Source organism: Brassica oleracea, chromosome C3 (genome assembly GCF_000695525.1).
Source record: "Brassica oleracea var. oleracea cultivar TO1000 chromosome C3, BOL, whole genome shotgun sequence".
Classification (NCBI taxonomy): Eukaryota; Viridiplantae; Streptophyta; class Magnoliopsida; order Brassicales; family Brassicaceae; genus Brassica; species Brassica oleracea.
Window position 1 is genome coordinate 6365103 of NC_027750.1, and position 12882 is coordinate 6377984.

The 12882-nt window shown below is 39.2% G+C and overlaps 5 protein-coding genes across 7 annotated transcripts; 1 reads left to right on the forward strand and 4 right to left on the reverse strand.

Annotated features, from left to right (window-relative positions):
- The first annotated feature begins 1172 nt into the window (after positions 1–1172).
- Positions 1173–2197, forward strand: LOC106335187 (NAD(P)H-quinone oxidoreductase subunit N, chloroplastic). The gene is made up of 4 exons (XM_013773637.1): positions 1173–1595; positions 1667–1783; positions 1854–1939; positions 2022–2197. Exons 1-4 carry the CDS (start codon positions 1230–1232, stop codon positions 2077–2079), a joined length of 627 nt encoding a protein of 208 aa, XP_013629091.1. The 5' UTR covers positions 1173–1229; the 3' UTR covers positions 2080–2197.
- Positions 2198–2302: 105 nt separating this feature from the next.
- Positions 2303–3323, reverse strand: LOC106335186. Its single transcript, XM_013773636.1, has 3 exons — positions 3048–3323; positions 2718–2953; positions 2303–2645 (listed from the first exon to the last, which is right to left on the reverse strand). The coding sequence occupies exons 1-3, from the start codon at positions 3258–3260 to the stop codon at positions 2453–2455; spliced, it is 642 nt and encodes a 213-aa protein (XP_013629090.1). The 5' UTR covers positions 3261–3323; the 3' UTR covers positions 2303–2452.
- Positions 3324–3755: 432 nt separating this feature from the next.
- Positions 3756–5714, reverse strand: LOC106335185 (histone-binding protein MSI1). Its single transcript, XM_013773635.1, has 6 exons — positions 5297–5714; positions 4891–5217; positions 4647–4799; positions 4406–4530; positions 4215–4310; positions 3756–4130 (listed from the first exon to the last, which is right to left on the reverse strand). The coding sequence occupies exons 1-6, from the start codon at positions 5639–5641 to the stop codon at positions 3902–3904; spliced, it is 1275 nt and encodes a 424-aa protein (XP_013629089.1). The 5' UTR covers positions 5642–5714; the 3' UTR covers positions 3756–3901.
- Positions 5715–5946: 232 nt separating this feature from the next.
- On the reverse strand, positions 5947–7971 carry LOC106332278. Of its 3 annotated transcripts, none has more exons than XM_013770752.1 (5): positions 7858–7971; positions 7630–7726; positions 7390–7537; positions 6414–7289; positions 5947–6236 (listed from the first exon to the last, which is right to left on the reverse strand). In XM_013770752.1, exons 2-5 carry the CDS (start codon positions 7658–7660, stop codon positions 6125–6127), a joined length of 1167 nt encoding a protein of 388 aa, XP_013626206.1. In that variant the 5' UTR covers positions 7661–7726; positions 7858–7971; the 3' UTR covers positions 5947–6124. The 3 variants fall into 3 exon arrangements, with proteins under 3 accessions (XP_013626206.1, XP_013626207.1, XP_013626205.1); XM_013770753.1 differs by having other exon boundaries at positions 7630–7747; XM_013770751.1 differs by having other exon boundaries at positions 7630–7768.
- A 592-nt stretch (positions 7972–8563) lies between these two features.
- On the reverse strand, positions 8564–11237 carry LOC106332020. Its single transcript, XM_013770471.1, has 7 exons — positions 11113–11237; positions 10820–10972; positions 10654–10730; positions 10287–10577; positions 9409–9912; positions 9095–9307; positions 8564–8996 (listed from the first exon to the last, which is right to left on the reverse strand). The coding sequence occupies exons 1-7, from the start codon at positions 11162–11164 to the stop codon at positions 8763–8765; spliced, it is 1524 nt and encodes a 507-aa protein (XP_013625925.1). The 5' UTR covers positions 11165–11237; the 3' UTR covers positions 8564–8762.
- Between the last annotated feature and the right edge of the window lie 1645 nt (positions 11238–12882).

Consider the following 12882-nt stretch of genomic DNA (forward strand, 5'->3'; position numbering starts at 1 on the left):
TTCCTCTAGTTCGGACTCCGTGCTAGATACTGAAATACAATGACCAAATCCAGACATTTACCCAACGCTTTATTTTTAAAAACTTTTTCCAAAGAATTTCACAGCGAAGCTTAGCGAAAGGAGATACCTGCATAACGAGACGCAGTTTTGCCTAGTCGGGGAATTTTCTTGGGATTTGCTTCTCTATCACTGGCGCATTGACTACGAGTCACCCTCCTCGAGGGCGTTACGCTGGAGGGGGATACCATGCCGATCTGGGTACAGTCGAGAGTGGTTCTTATGTGGGATTCTTCTTATGTTTGGTTCTCAATTGCAGCTGTTTAGAGGTGGTTCTGGTATATTTTGATATAAGGGATGTTTTAGTTTTTCTAATTTCCTTCTTTTTTATTCTTTTATTAGGTCTTTTTTTGATTTTTAAATAAAAAATCAAGAGGTGACACGGTCGTAATATCAAGAACCACGCGCGCCCTCTGTCGACATTTCACAAGTCTGGAAAAGGCGATTCGCCCAATCTTCTAATTTAAACTCGAAGTCGCCCAACTCCCTAATATCAAACTTGCAATTTGCCCAATTTGCCAATTTTTTCAAAATAAAAATAGAAAACTAACAAATATGCATATGGTTCATATATTTCTATATTCGTAATTTCCAAATTTACAACATACAATTTTTATACACAAAATATTAATTAGCTTTGAATATAAAGTTATGAAAAATTATAAATATAATTATTTTTCCTAATAAGAATATCAAAATTTCTGTAACTTAATTATTTATTGTTTCAAAATTATTTAAATATTTTATCCAAAATAACATGAACTATTCAAATTAATCAATATTATATTTGAATTATTCAATGTTTTTATTCAAATCATCTAAAACAACAAACCGAAATTAACATAAATTCTCTATATGTCCTAAGCATTTTATCCAAACCTATTTGATCCGACATACCAAATTCTTTTCAGTTCTTAAATGAATCTTGAACTCCCTTACTTGAGTTACCCGAAATAACCGGAGTTTGATGATGATGATCCGACATACCAAACCGGAATCAATGTCATAACAAATGGACCTACGAATCAAAGTCTAACAGCTTTGAAGCCCATTAAGGTCTATCCCCTAGTTGGGTGAGTGATCATTTCTCCACCATTCTTTCATCATCCTCATCATCGTCATCCAGCAATGGTTATTACAAGCCACTCAAACATACCACTGCTAGTAAGAAGATGGCAAGCCATGCAGCGTGCATTCAACGTGTGGCACCACCGTGTTTCGAAGCCTCGCTAGCGAATAAGAGCAAAACAATTAGCCCCTTTTCTGTGAATATTACTAGAAGGAAGAGAAGAAGCAGTGGGGTGAGGTGCAGCCTCGTTGACTTCATCGGAGGAGACCTGGTGAAGCCAGACATCGGTCGTTGGCTTGAGGATGTTGAAAAGCACAAGGCTATTGCCATCTACACTCCTCATGAAGGTGGATACGAAGGTAGGTATCTTAACCGTCTTAAAGAACAAGGCTACTACTTTCTTGACATCTCTGCTCGAGGACTTGGTGATCCAGAGACCACACTCCTCAACCCCTACCCTGTTTGCCCTGTAAGTTTGCCTCTTCTTATCTATCTTCTTGTTTTAGTATTTTGAACCATGTTGTCTTCTACTTCTACTAGGCTCACCTTGGGAAACAACCTATAGCAAGGTGGTACTATCCACCAGAAGTTGACTACAGACTCTCTGCTCTTCCTCCTAGTGCCAAGGGACTTGTGGTCTGGATCATCGAAGCGAAGGTTTGTGTATTCTCTCATTTTGATTTAATCTGTCTGCTACATCTTACTTTTTATCTTATCAACAACTCAGGTCCTATCAAAGTCTGAACTCCAGTTTCTCGCTTTGCTTCCTTCTCTCCGTCCTAGTGTCAGAGTTATTGCTGAATGTGGCAACTGGTAAGTATGTCATCCCTTTTATATAATCAATCATCTATGGTTTTTGCACATTACATGACCATTAACTCACTCCTCCTTGCAGGAGAAAGTTCATGTGGAAGCCCCTTGCAGAAATTGCAGAACTAGCTGCACAAGAGTAACGTCATGAACCCAGACACCAATGGAGCCGACCTTGTATAGTTGTTATCCTGCAAGTGTAGCAGTATTCATCACATTGTACAATTTGAAAATTTGTGCAATGCACTTGGTAATAAACTAGACCCTTTTATTTCCAAACAGAGTAGTAAAAGTCTAGTCTCCACTCTGATTTGTCACAAGTGAATTAGCAAGATTGGTGGGACAAAAAGCCATCAAAGAGTTAGGAATCAAACAAAAGACACTTCCCCTGATCAAGAGATAGAAGCTTGATTGATCAGAAACATGTGCAAGTAGAAATAGACCTTGATCAATTCTGTGCACTAGACTCAACTGAGTTGCAAAATAGAAAGCACTAAGACAAAGCTGGACAAAGTTTTATGCTACAGACTCTTGTTTTGCTTTGGGCAAGAAGGTGTCCCACCATCCAGGTTCATACTTTGGGTATGGCGCCACCCAATTTCCAGGCTGGTCGAACTCTAGAGTGGTGGGACTAGAGGCCAAGGCTTCATCCAGAGAGGCAGCTTCAAAGGAATCAGCTAGAACTCGATCCAATCTCAGCTTCATAAACCTGACAATAACAACAAAGGATGTAACTTTGTAAAGAGAGAGAGAGACTTAGGGATTTAGAAGGGTCTCTTACGTGATCCAGGGGCCATTGGTGGAAACAAGAGCAACAGCAGGGCGACGAAGTCTCTGAGTGAGTTTGGGGAACTTGTCGAGGAACTTAGGCTCAATGACGAGCCAGAAGTCTTTCTCCTTGTCACGCTCTCCGTAGTATTTCAAACGTTCAAACAGCTGTTCCTGGAAGTGTTCCTCTTCGTCAAGCATGAACTTGGCGTTTGCAACAAGGAAGTAGTACTTGGTGCTCTTCTCTCCCTGCATCAACGATCACATTGCATTCTTAAAAACGCAAGCTTCTTGGTTTGATTGTGTCGAGAAGAAGAAGGAGAAGAGAGTGTAAAGGAGAAACCTTTTTATCATCTGACTGTTGTTGAACGGAAGTAGCGGCGGTTTTGAAAGAAGAGGAGGAGAAATGCGATGATAGAGCCGGAGGCTGCGGAGGAGAGAGATGGAGCTTCTTCGTCTGATTGGGAAGAAGGTTAGAGGATACAAGAAATGGTTTAGGACGGAATGCGGCGGCGGTAGGCACCGCCACGCACAATGCTCCGGTGACGCTCCACATAGCTGATTAGAGTGTTTTAACTTTGATCGAGAAGAATCTGTAAAAATCTTATCTTTTATTATCTATCTATCATCTTCTCTATTTCCCCAAAATTGATTAAATAAGTTGTTTGGGCCTAAGACAAACATATAAAAGGCCCAAGTAGTGTTAAGGGGCCTTTGTATTACCCATGAGGAAGAGAGGGGAAAGGTTTACAGGGACCATCTTGTTGTAGTTGATGAGAAGGAACTGAAGCAGAAGCTTGATCTAAACAAAGACACCTGGTTGATAAGAGCATTGAGGAGATGGCTAGCGAGGCTTCAAAATACACCTCTTTTCGATCGCTGGTTATAAAAGCAAAGCTAACATGTAGCTTTGAAGCATTTTGGTAAAGAGTGATACGACAATTGTGACAGGCATCCCACAGTTTTGAGGTTGATGTTAGAGACTTCAAATCAAAACTTGTAATCTCTTTGGCAAGTTGCAAAACAAATTGGTTTCTAAAGAAGCAGGATGTGGATTGAAGAAAAAAGGGTAAACTCATTTCATGTCTCGTTTTACATAACTTACACTAAATACTTGGAACAGATCAACAGATCAAAGGCAGAGAGATAAGTAAGAGAAAATTAATGTCACATAAGATAGGGAACCTAACAGTAAAGCTAAGAACCTTTTATTGGTTCTTCCCCTGGAGCATCATCCTCGTCATGATAAATGTTCTCAGCCATTTGCCATATTTGGAGTATGTTGTCCTCAGCTACACTGGAAATAACCCAATCTTCACATGGGTTCCACGAGAAATCTGATATTTTGCTGGTGTGGCCGCCATGGATAAACAGCAGCTCCGGTGGACCGTCCTCTGCATCCTCTGCTGTCTGCTCCTCGTCGATCCTGTCATAAAACACCCTCAAACACATTAATATTGCTCTTTCATCAGGAAACAAGAACAATATATAACCAAGCAACGAAGTCTACCTGCTAAGGTCCCAAACCATAAGCCTTCTACCAAGGCAGCATGAGGCTAAGATAGTCTCGTTCTTCGGGTTCCATCCAACTTGGAAAACCTCCTCTCTGGGGATCAAAGTAATTAATATCTATTAGCAATGCTGCGTTTACTTGAGTTAAATAGTTCTTCGTAGCAGATAATGAAAGTAAAATGTTCTCACTTATGGCTATCAAACGTGTGAAGAGCGCTGGTAAGCTTCCGTAGATCGAATAATTTAACAGTCTTATCAGTTGACCCTGTTGCTACAACCCACTCATTGATTGGATTGAAGGCTAAACAGTTAACCTGAGGCATTTCAAAACAAAACAAAGATATGATACAGACCAGTTCACTAATGAGATAAGATGGACCAAGCACACTAGTCTCTTAGGCTCTTAATATTCAGTTTATTGTAAACGCACCTCCATGGAGTGAGCAACCACAGACTGTATTGGCTTACTGGCAGATGGAGAACGCAGATCCCATATAAGAAGGTACTGATCATCTCCAACGGATCCAAACAGGTGTTCATGACTCATATGCCATGCAACATCTTCCACGACCCCTTCATGAGCCTTAAAATCAAACAACTAATCAGTACCGAAAACACACATGAATCAAACTTAACATCACTCAATATCTTGTAACATGAATCAAAGCATATACCTTAAAGATCTGCTGAGCATCAATGACCTTGTTTTTAGGAGTAGCGTTGATATCCCACAAGCAGATCTGAGCGTCATCAGACCCACTAAGCAAATGACCCGCCTTGAACTTACTCCAAGACAAACCATACCCCTCAGAGCTGTGACCTCTCAGCCTCAAATCAGGGTTGCAAGCTCCATCAAGCGGCGGCTTAGATGGGTGCTTGCTGTAATCAAACACATACACCTCCGCATTAACCGTCTTGGTAGCAATCACAAAAGGGTTCTGAGGCATGTACCGAGCTCGGTTCACCTCCCCTTCGTGATTTATCTGCTGGATAATTTGAACCTACACAAAGTAATCGACTTTAATTATCGAACCCTAAATTCAAACTGAGAACTTGACACGAGAAAGATAAAGGTCGAACCTTTCCGGTGGCGCAGCCAAACCCACCAAACTCAGAGCGTTCGTCGTCGTACTGACGAGCTTCGCTCTCGGTGTCGTCGAGGGGAAGCTGAACCTGAGCTATCATGAGGTAATTGGGTTCGTTCTCGGAAGTGTGGGTGCCGAGAATCATCTTCTGGACGGAGTAGTCTTTGCCGGGAGGCTCGTCGCGGTCGGGGAGCCATTCGACGGTGAGGGAAGGCCACTCGAGGGCGTGAGTGATGACGAGATCGTAGAGGAAAGGAGTGTTCTTTTTCCAGATCTTGTACTCTTCGTTGATTAGACGCTCCTCGATCTCTCCTCGCATCTCCTCTTCGTCTTTCCCCATGGTGGCGAAACCCTAGAACAGAAGAGATCGGTTCTTTGTCTGTATAAAGTGGTGGAGAACTACAAAAGCTTCTGTTTTTGTCATTACTTAAAGAAGATGAAGTTAAAGAAGAGAGAGACTAACGGCTCATAATAGTTGTTAAAAGGCCCATTAAAGGCCCAGTTAATAGGCTTGCATCTTGCACAAGTGAAGGAGTCAGTTTGATAATTTCGAATGTGTTTATGGAGTACGAGCACGTACCTTCATAGCTATCTTCGTCTAGTCTTGTTATTGAAATATGGACATCGATCAAAATTGCTCAAGTATAAGATAGAATCTTTGTGTATTTCTTTGGTATTGTGACCTTGTTGAACCGACTTTTTTTCACAAAACGGTCTAACCACAAAACATATAGCCTCTACAAAATGGTCAAAAGTAACAAGCTGTTTCTTAAGTTTTTGCACTAAAGTACCTATTTCACCTCCTTGATGATATCTAGTTTATCTACCCTTTCCTCCAAAAGTTGGCAAATCCTTTTGCAAATGAAATTATATTGCTCCAAGCACTTGCATTCTCTCCTGTTTTGACCTCACCATCCTCTTTCTCTGGAACTTGTCTGCAAAAAGAACACACGTATAAGAATTCAAAGTGACGCTGTGGCCAATACCATCGGCTTGAACTAATTTGTTTCTTTTACTCAAGAACAATAGAACCCATCAAATGAACTAAATTTTTCTGTATAATACAAGTATCCAACCAGCTAGGGAGAGACCTAGTTTTATGCACAAGATACCTGGTCTCAGTAGGCAAAACACTGGCTGAAGCTGCACCACCTTCATGACAGTCTTCTGCTTTTGGCTCTTCGATACCTAAGTGCGTCAATTTTCCTTCTTCCTTAGTCTCTGAATTCTTAAGACATTCCTCTGATAGCATGGACTGTTGACTGTCGGGGAGAAGAGTACTGCCATCACATTTACTGTCAACGTCATTGATAAGTAGAGCTGTCTCGCTTTCTCCTTTGAGATGTGTTGCAGGCAAAACATTGGCTTCTTCAAGATGGTCTGCTTTAGGCTCTGGACTAACTAACTGCGTCAATATTCCCTCATCCGTAGTCTCAGAGTTCTTTAGACACTCCTCAGCTACCTTCAACGTTTGACTTTCTGGAAGATGAGGACTCTCATCACATATACTGTCAACGTCATTGCTAGGAGGAGCTGGCTTGGTTTCTCCTTTCTCAAGTGTTGCAGTGATGACATTATACTGATAACTGGTCCCAGTAGGCAAAACGTTGGCTCCTTGGATATGGTCTGCTCTTGGCTCTTGACTAGCTATCTGCGTCAATGTTCCCTCTTCCTTACTCTTCAAACATTCCTCTGATACCTTCAACGTTTGAATCTCTGGAAGATGAGTGCTGCCATCATATTTACTGTAAACATCTTTGTCCAGAGAAGCTGTCACGGTTTCACTTCTGTCATGAGAAGACTCCAACGTCTGATCCTGCTTCAGTGAGGAAGCATCATTCGTATTAGAAGCAGGGACTCGTGAGATTGGCGCATTTGGTCTGAGTTTAAGCTCTTGGAGGATATCTCTGACAACGTAATAACCGCCTCCCACTTCCTTGACAGTAACCTTCAATGTAGGGAACTTCCCAGCATTAGCTGCTCTGTATCTGCACACAAGACAGTAGATATCTATCTAGTCAAGTCCACATACACAAGAGAAGCATAATAAAAAAACAGAAAAGAAAGCCAATGGAGGATGAATTTTACTTGGAGACAAAAGACTCAACCACAAGTCGTCGATCATCTCTCGACAGCCTTTTAGAAGGCTTGGAGGTTGTTAAAGACTGAGAAACAGCAGGAGAGCTGTAGAGCCTTGGAAGCCGTAGGAGATGAGCGTTTCTGCGCGTAGCAGACACTGCAAACAAAACATATAATCAGTCCAGACATTTTGAACGAAACAAATGAGTAAGGAAAGGAAAGGGTGTATAGCCTAATGTTACTACTTACAGGTGATTTGTTTAAGCTGCTTCAGAATCATCACTGCACACTCAGTCGTTTACGAAGATAGAGACTCCGACAACAAGTCCATAACTTGATTATGTTTCTGATTGAGATTCTCAAAATACTATTACGATTATTGTAGCAACTGATCAAAGTAGAGTTTTAGTGTCTATAATTCATCTTATGAGTATCTTAGCTTTGGATCGAGACATAAAAGACCTTTAAGAGACTCACCTCCAGATACGAGTCAATCACCACCGTCGGAGACCAAGAAGGTTGCAGGGGTTTAAGAGGAGACACTAAAAACAGGGCGAGGACGACAAGTAGGGCTCCGGTTTCGTCTGCAATTTTCAGAAATAGATTAAATGGTTTTCTACCTAAACTAAATGGGCTCGTTCCTCTGGCCCATCGACTTCTCTCTATTATGCGTGCCGGTAAAGTAAAGTAAATTTTATCCTTTTTATTTATGGACCCCACTCACACACACAAAAAAACGGCCCATTAATACGACGGCGTCTTTGTCACTGTTTGTCCCTTTGTTACGGTGGCGTGTGATTAGAATAAAGGATGAAAATGTATAAGGAAAGGGTTTATGAAGATGAAGGAAATCAAATGACCTACATAGCCAAAGAGAGCCTTTCATTTCTTTCATCTAGATTTTAGAAGCCATGCTTCAACAGAATAATAAGAAGATTAAATGGTAATAAATCAAATACATTACAAAAGGTGTAAGAGAGTCGAAAGGAAATAACGTCTCCGACAACAGCAATTCGGACAAGAGAAAATAGACCAGAATTGTTCTGTTCGTTTCGACGGGAAAAATAAGCATGATCCAATCATTTTCTTTTTCTTACAACCTTGTAAAACGTTGTCATCTCTATGACTTCGTTTGCTCATCTTAGTTATCTTCAGATACATCCTATTACAACAGAGATGTAGAGTAAAAAGATAGCTAAGCTTTTCATTGATGAAAAAAACGCATAATGCCACAAAAGTAGAAGGAATTGCATTCGTTATCCTTTAGACAGACATTTTAGAATACAGCTCCCAACCTAAGGAAAAAAAAAAAACATAAAACCTCCGTTTTTTACCAAAAGAATGCTTCTAGTTACTATTACTGCCTGCATCAATCACTTACATCAGGTCTTCTCTTTCAAGTCTTCTTTCTCCCACTCCTTTCCATCTTCTACTGAGACAGCTTGAAGACGCTCTGATAACTGTTCCACAGCAGAGGTTTCTTCTTTCCTCACCCCATCTTCTCCCACCTTTTCACTCTCTCTTTCATCATAGTAGCTGAAATCATCGAGGATTGATGTGTGCGCTTCATATTCTTTGGATATTCTCAGCATCTCAATCCCCTGACGTAGCTTCACCTGTTACAACATTTCATCAAATAAATTAAGTCACTTCCGCCCTAAATGAATGTTCATAAGACAACACATGCAAGGTTCCGACATAAGTAAATGCGCACCTCCTGAGAGTCTCGGCTGTGTGTCACCGGCTTGTTGTCATTGTTTTGCAAGAGAATATGACTAAATCGGTTATTCGGTACATCTTTCACAATATGCCACTTCACTGGGAACTGTCCATTCCACTTGCCTTGCTGCCAGTAAGCAGCATCCTTTTCAAAATCTACAGGTCCAACCATTTCCGCCACCCCGCAGAATTGTCCACTAGCATTTACCTGCAACATTCAAACTCAGTTAAAAGCTCACTGTCCCCTTGAAGCAAGAGAGGGTTATCTTCTTATGACTATATAAAGAGAACTTATCAAAAAAGCCATACCGAAAAGAAGAGAAAGATTGGACATTTTCCACCCATCTTCTCAGCATCTCTATAAGCAGTATCCAATTTCTTGCTGCCATGTGGAGTGCTGGCCCAGACATTATACTTGATGCTTCTGTGGACATTGTCTTCGCTAAACGACTTGACGATAAAGAATCTGGCGTTCTTATAATCCGTCGCAAATTCTGGATGATTGTACAAACTGGGGTTTGATCCAGCTGTGCTCGAGTCATTTGTTGCATCACCAGCAGAAGAACTAAGTCCAGAACCGTTCTTGCTCTTTACCCTGGTGAACGATCTCGGTCCTCGATTACCATAGAGATCACTGGTGGTAGGTACAGAACTGTACTCCTTTTCACGCCTTTTACCAATGTCAGAGGCTAATCTGACTGGATTATCAGCTCCATAGTATGAGGCAATAGAGCTGGGACTCTGGTAAGATCCTACAGGATAATATCCTCCCAAAGAAGAGCTTGAAGCAACCCCATTCCCATGTAACGGTAACTGATACAAGGTACCAAAAAAAGTTGTGATAAGCCATAAAACTATGCAGTAACAAGAATTAAATGAGCATGCCAAAGATGCCTTTCTCTGAAACCTTTAAATGGAAGAAAAAACTTAATATTGAGAGCCAAAACAGAATATGACCATTTAACAACAAAATTTTAAATGGTACTTCTAAATTTTGTGTGTTTGTATATTTTCATAATTTTGCAGGGAACCTCCCTAGTGATACTTTATTGCAGTGACACACACTTAATGCAATTTATTTATTTTGAAAACAAACTTTCACCTAACCAACCTAAACAAAGGATGTGTACATGAGCCACATAAATTTATTTTTTTAACAAAAGAGGCAGATAGAAAGAGTAATAAACCTGTGAAGCATTATGGTCGTATGGCCCAAGTATACCCATCGCTTGAGGATATGTTAAAGAGTTGTCCCCTTGATTCCCAGATAAGTTGCCTCCCCCATATCCACCAAAAGGAATCATATAAGCAGATGTTGGGTCGCTGCCACCACCAAATTCTGAGTGGCTAAAATGCATCCCAAACTGTGGATAATACGCTGGGGAGATTGGTATTTGGCTCTCCAGCATCATAGACGGGTAAGGGTTGTAAGCAAAACCAGGTTGGTACATAAGAGACGAATCTTCACTGTAAACAACCTAAGAAGAACAAAAAAGAGATTATATAACAAGAGAGCAAGGATAGAGAACATATAATAAGGAAAGTCATACAAACCTGTGGGATATGCAGGCCTTCAGGGGAAGTGGCATAAAGTGGATACCCATCCCAAGTGTTGATGCCTTGAGCATAACCTAGAAATCAATAATGCAAATTGAGCACAACTCACAGTACCGACATTGTTTTATTTAAACATAGGGAAGAGGAGAGAAGACATAATTACCAGAATGTGCAACATTACAACCGTAAGGATAGAGATTGGTAGGGTTCTGATGATACAGGGAGGGATCAGGAGGATGAGTAACGGAAGTAGAAGACGAAGAGACAATCAGTTCATCTCCAGGAGATATCTGCTGCTCGACGAAGCCCTTGACGCCTGCGCGAAGTCAACATAACTCGTTAACGAACAATTTGGAGAGAAATTAACGGCTCTCTCTAGGGTTTGAGTCTAATTAGGGATTTTGTTCATTGCGATAGATAGAGAGAGAGAGAGAGCAAAGGAAAGGAAGAGTGTACCGGAAGAGACGATTCGGTTGCGCTGGTTTCTGGAAGAAGCGGGATCAGCCATTGAAGAAGAGGGAAGAGAGAGATCTGAGAGAGAGAGCGAGAGAGATAGGAAAAGGTTTTTCTTTTTAAAAAAGACTTCTTTTGCATCACTGTCGCGGGGCCCAGTCTTTAAGGATTCGCTTTTTTAAGGCGGTTTGTGTTTCAATGTCCCCAACCAATCACTACAATTCGAACCACTCGCGTCGTTTCGCCTTTTCTCATTTCGCGCGTTGAGTAATTTGTAAAATTATCCAAGGGGGACAACAAGCATTTTTCTAAGTTCTAGCCTTAAAAATTTATTTTCATGGAATTTCAAAGAAAAAGAGAGGGTAATCTATTTATCAAATTACTCTTGGATATCTCAAAATGTTCCTATGGTGCTAAATAACGCAAAGGGTAGACATCAACAGAAGAAAACGCAGATATCCTGAATCGATAAGAAGATTGAGAACTAGGAAACTTAATCAAGATGGTCATTAACGATTCAAATGTTATGGCAAAATACAGTAAAAAAAACTCTTTAAATTAATAATGTTGGGACTATGAGATTTTTTAATTATACAACATTATTTTTAAAATTTTCTCTATTTTTAGAATATTTTTTTATAAAATAAGAAAAACAGTTGATTTTGTCATATATATTAATTTAATTTTAGAAATTCAACTTTATATCGTTTTTGTTATATTATTTGGTGTATACAAAATATGTTTCAGAAAATTTAAATGTATTTTTAAATATAATTTTACTAAATATTATCAAAATATATTGGAGTGTTAAAAAAAAATAGAGATGAACATCATTGTGAATATAACACAAATAATACAATTTTTTGTTATACTTGTATCAACTTTATATATATAAATTATCAATTTATGATTTTAGTAGGACTATATATTTACATAAAATTTTGTAAAAAGTTATTACATTATTTTATTGAATTATGTCATATTTTTGAATCGGTCCAATTCGGAACCAAAAATATTATTAATTTAGCGTGTTTATTAATTTATCAAACATTAATTTATAGAATTTATATTGTAGTACCAAATTATTCCATCTGAAACAAGTAAAAAGATAATTAAAGATTTACGAGAGGGAAGGATAAAAGTCCAGTTACGTCTGCTCACAACTCCCCACCACCAAGGTTTGCTGTTTTATAAGACCATCTCCAATGTATTTCTCTATTTTTTTCTCTATAATAGAGGAACTCTATAATAGAGGTGAGTTTCTCTCCAATGTATTCCTCTATTTTTTCCTTTAAAAAAGAATATTCTTGAAAGATTCTTTTTTTATTTTACATTTTATACCTCTAACTTGTAAATGTTGAAAATTAACTCATTCATTATACTTTTTAAATTTTTTTCATAATATTACAAAAATATTTAAATTAAACATTTTATTACAAAAATACATTAGACAAAAAAAAAACAAAGTACCATTATCTAACAATCATTATTACTAAATTTTTCCCATAAATGATCAATTAATGCATTACGAAGTGAGAAATGAGCTTCTTTATCTTTGATTTTTCTGAATCGACTTAGAAACTCTTGGAATCGGTTATCTTCATTATCTGGTATTTGGACTTCCGGAGGTGGAGCTTCTCTTCCAATTCCAATCGGTGCATCGAGATCACGCTCATCCTCAATAATCATATTATGTAAAATTATACATGTAGTCATTATATCATGTAGTACTCTTTTTTTTCCAAAAACGTACCGGTCCTTTCACAATCGCAA

Bases quoted from the DNA above. Each gene is read 5' to 3' on its own strand.
- LOC106335185 (XM_013773635.1), bottom strand. From the start codon at position 5,641: ATGGGGAAAGACGAAGAGGAGATGCGAGGAGAGATCGAGGAGCGTCTA. The intron at 4,531-4,646 runs GTGCGTTTACAA...GAAATGCCTCAG, and splicing joins TGGTTGCTCACTCCATGGAG to GTTAACTGTTTAGCCTTCAA. The intron at 4,311-4,405 runs GTGAGAACATTT...TTTGATCCCCAG, and splicing joins CACACGTTTGATAGCCATAA to AGAGGAGGTTTTCCAAGTTG.
- LOC106335187 (XM_013773637.1), top strand. From the start codon at position 1,230: ATGGCAAGCCATGCAGCGTGCATTCAACGTGTGGCACCACCGTGTTTC. The intron at 1,596-1,666 runs GTAAGTTTGCCT...TACTTCTACTAG, and splicing joins ACCCCTACCCTGTTTGCCCT to GCTCACCTTGGGAAACAACC. The intron at 1,940-2,021 runs GTAAGTATGTCA...TCCTCCTTGCAG, and splicing joins ATTGCTGAATGTGGCAACTG to GAGAAAGTTCATGTGGAAGC.
- LOC106335186 (XM_013773636.1), bottom strand. From the start codon at position 3,260: ATGTGGAGCGTCACCGGAGCATTGTGCGTGGCGGTGCCTACCGCCGCC. The intron at 2,954-3,047 runs GTTTCTCCTTTA...TCGTTGATGCAG, and splicing joins AACAGTCAGATGATAAAAAG to GGAGAGAAGAGCACCAAGTA. The intron at 2,646-2,717 runs GTAAGAGACCCT...TGTTATTGTCAG, and splicing joins ACCAATGGCCCCTGGATCAC to GTTTATGAAGCTGAGATTGG.
- LOC106332020 (XM_013770471.1), bottom strand. From the start codon at position 11,164: ATGGCTGATCCCGCTTCTTCCAGAAACCAGCGCAACCGAATCGTCTCT. The intron at 10,578-10,653 runs GTTTGTATGACT...TGTTCTTCTTAG, and splicing joins AAGGCCTGCATATCCCACAG to GTTGTTTACAGTGAAGATTC. The intron at 8,997-9,094 runs GTGCGCATTTAC...ATGTTGTAACAG, and splicing joins ACAGCCGAGACTCTCAGGAG to GTGAAGCTACGTCAGGGGAT.
- LOC106332278 (XM_013770752.1), bottom strand. From the start codon at position 7,660: ATGATTCTGAAGCAGCTTAAACAAATCACCT. The intron at 7,538-7,629 runs GTAAGTAGTAAC...TTTTGTTTGCAG, and splicing joins GCAGCTTAAACAAATCACCT to TGTCTGCTACGCGCAGAAAC. The intron at 6,237-6,413 runs GTATCTTGTGCA...TTCTTTTTGCAG, and splicing joins GTTTTGCCTACTGAGACCAG to ACAAGTTCCAGAGAAAGAGG.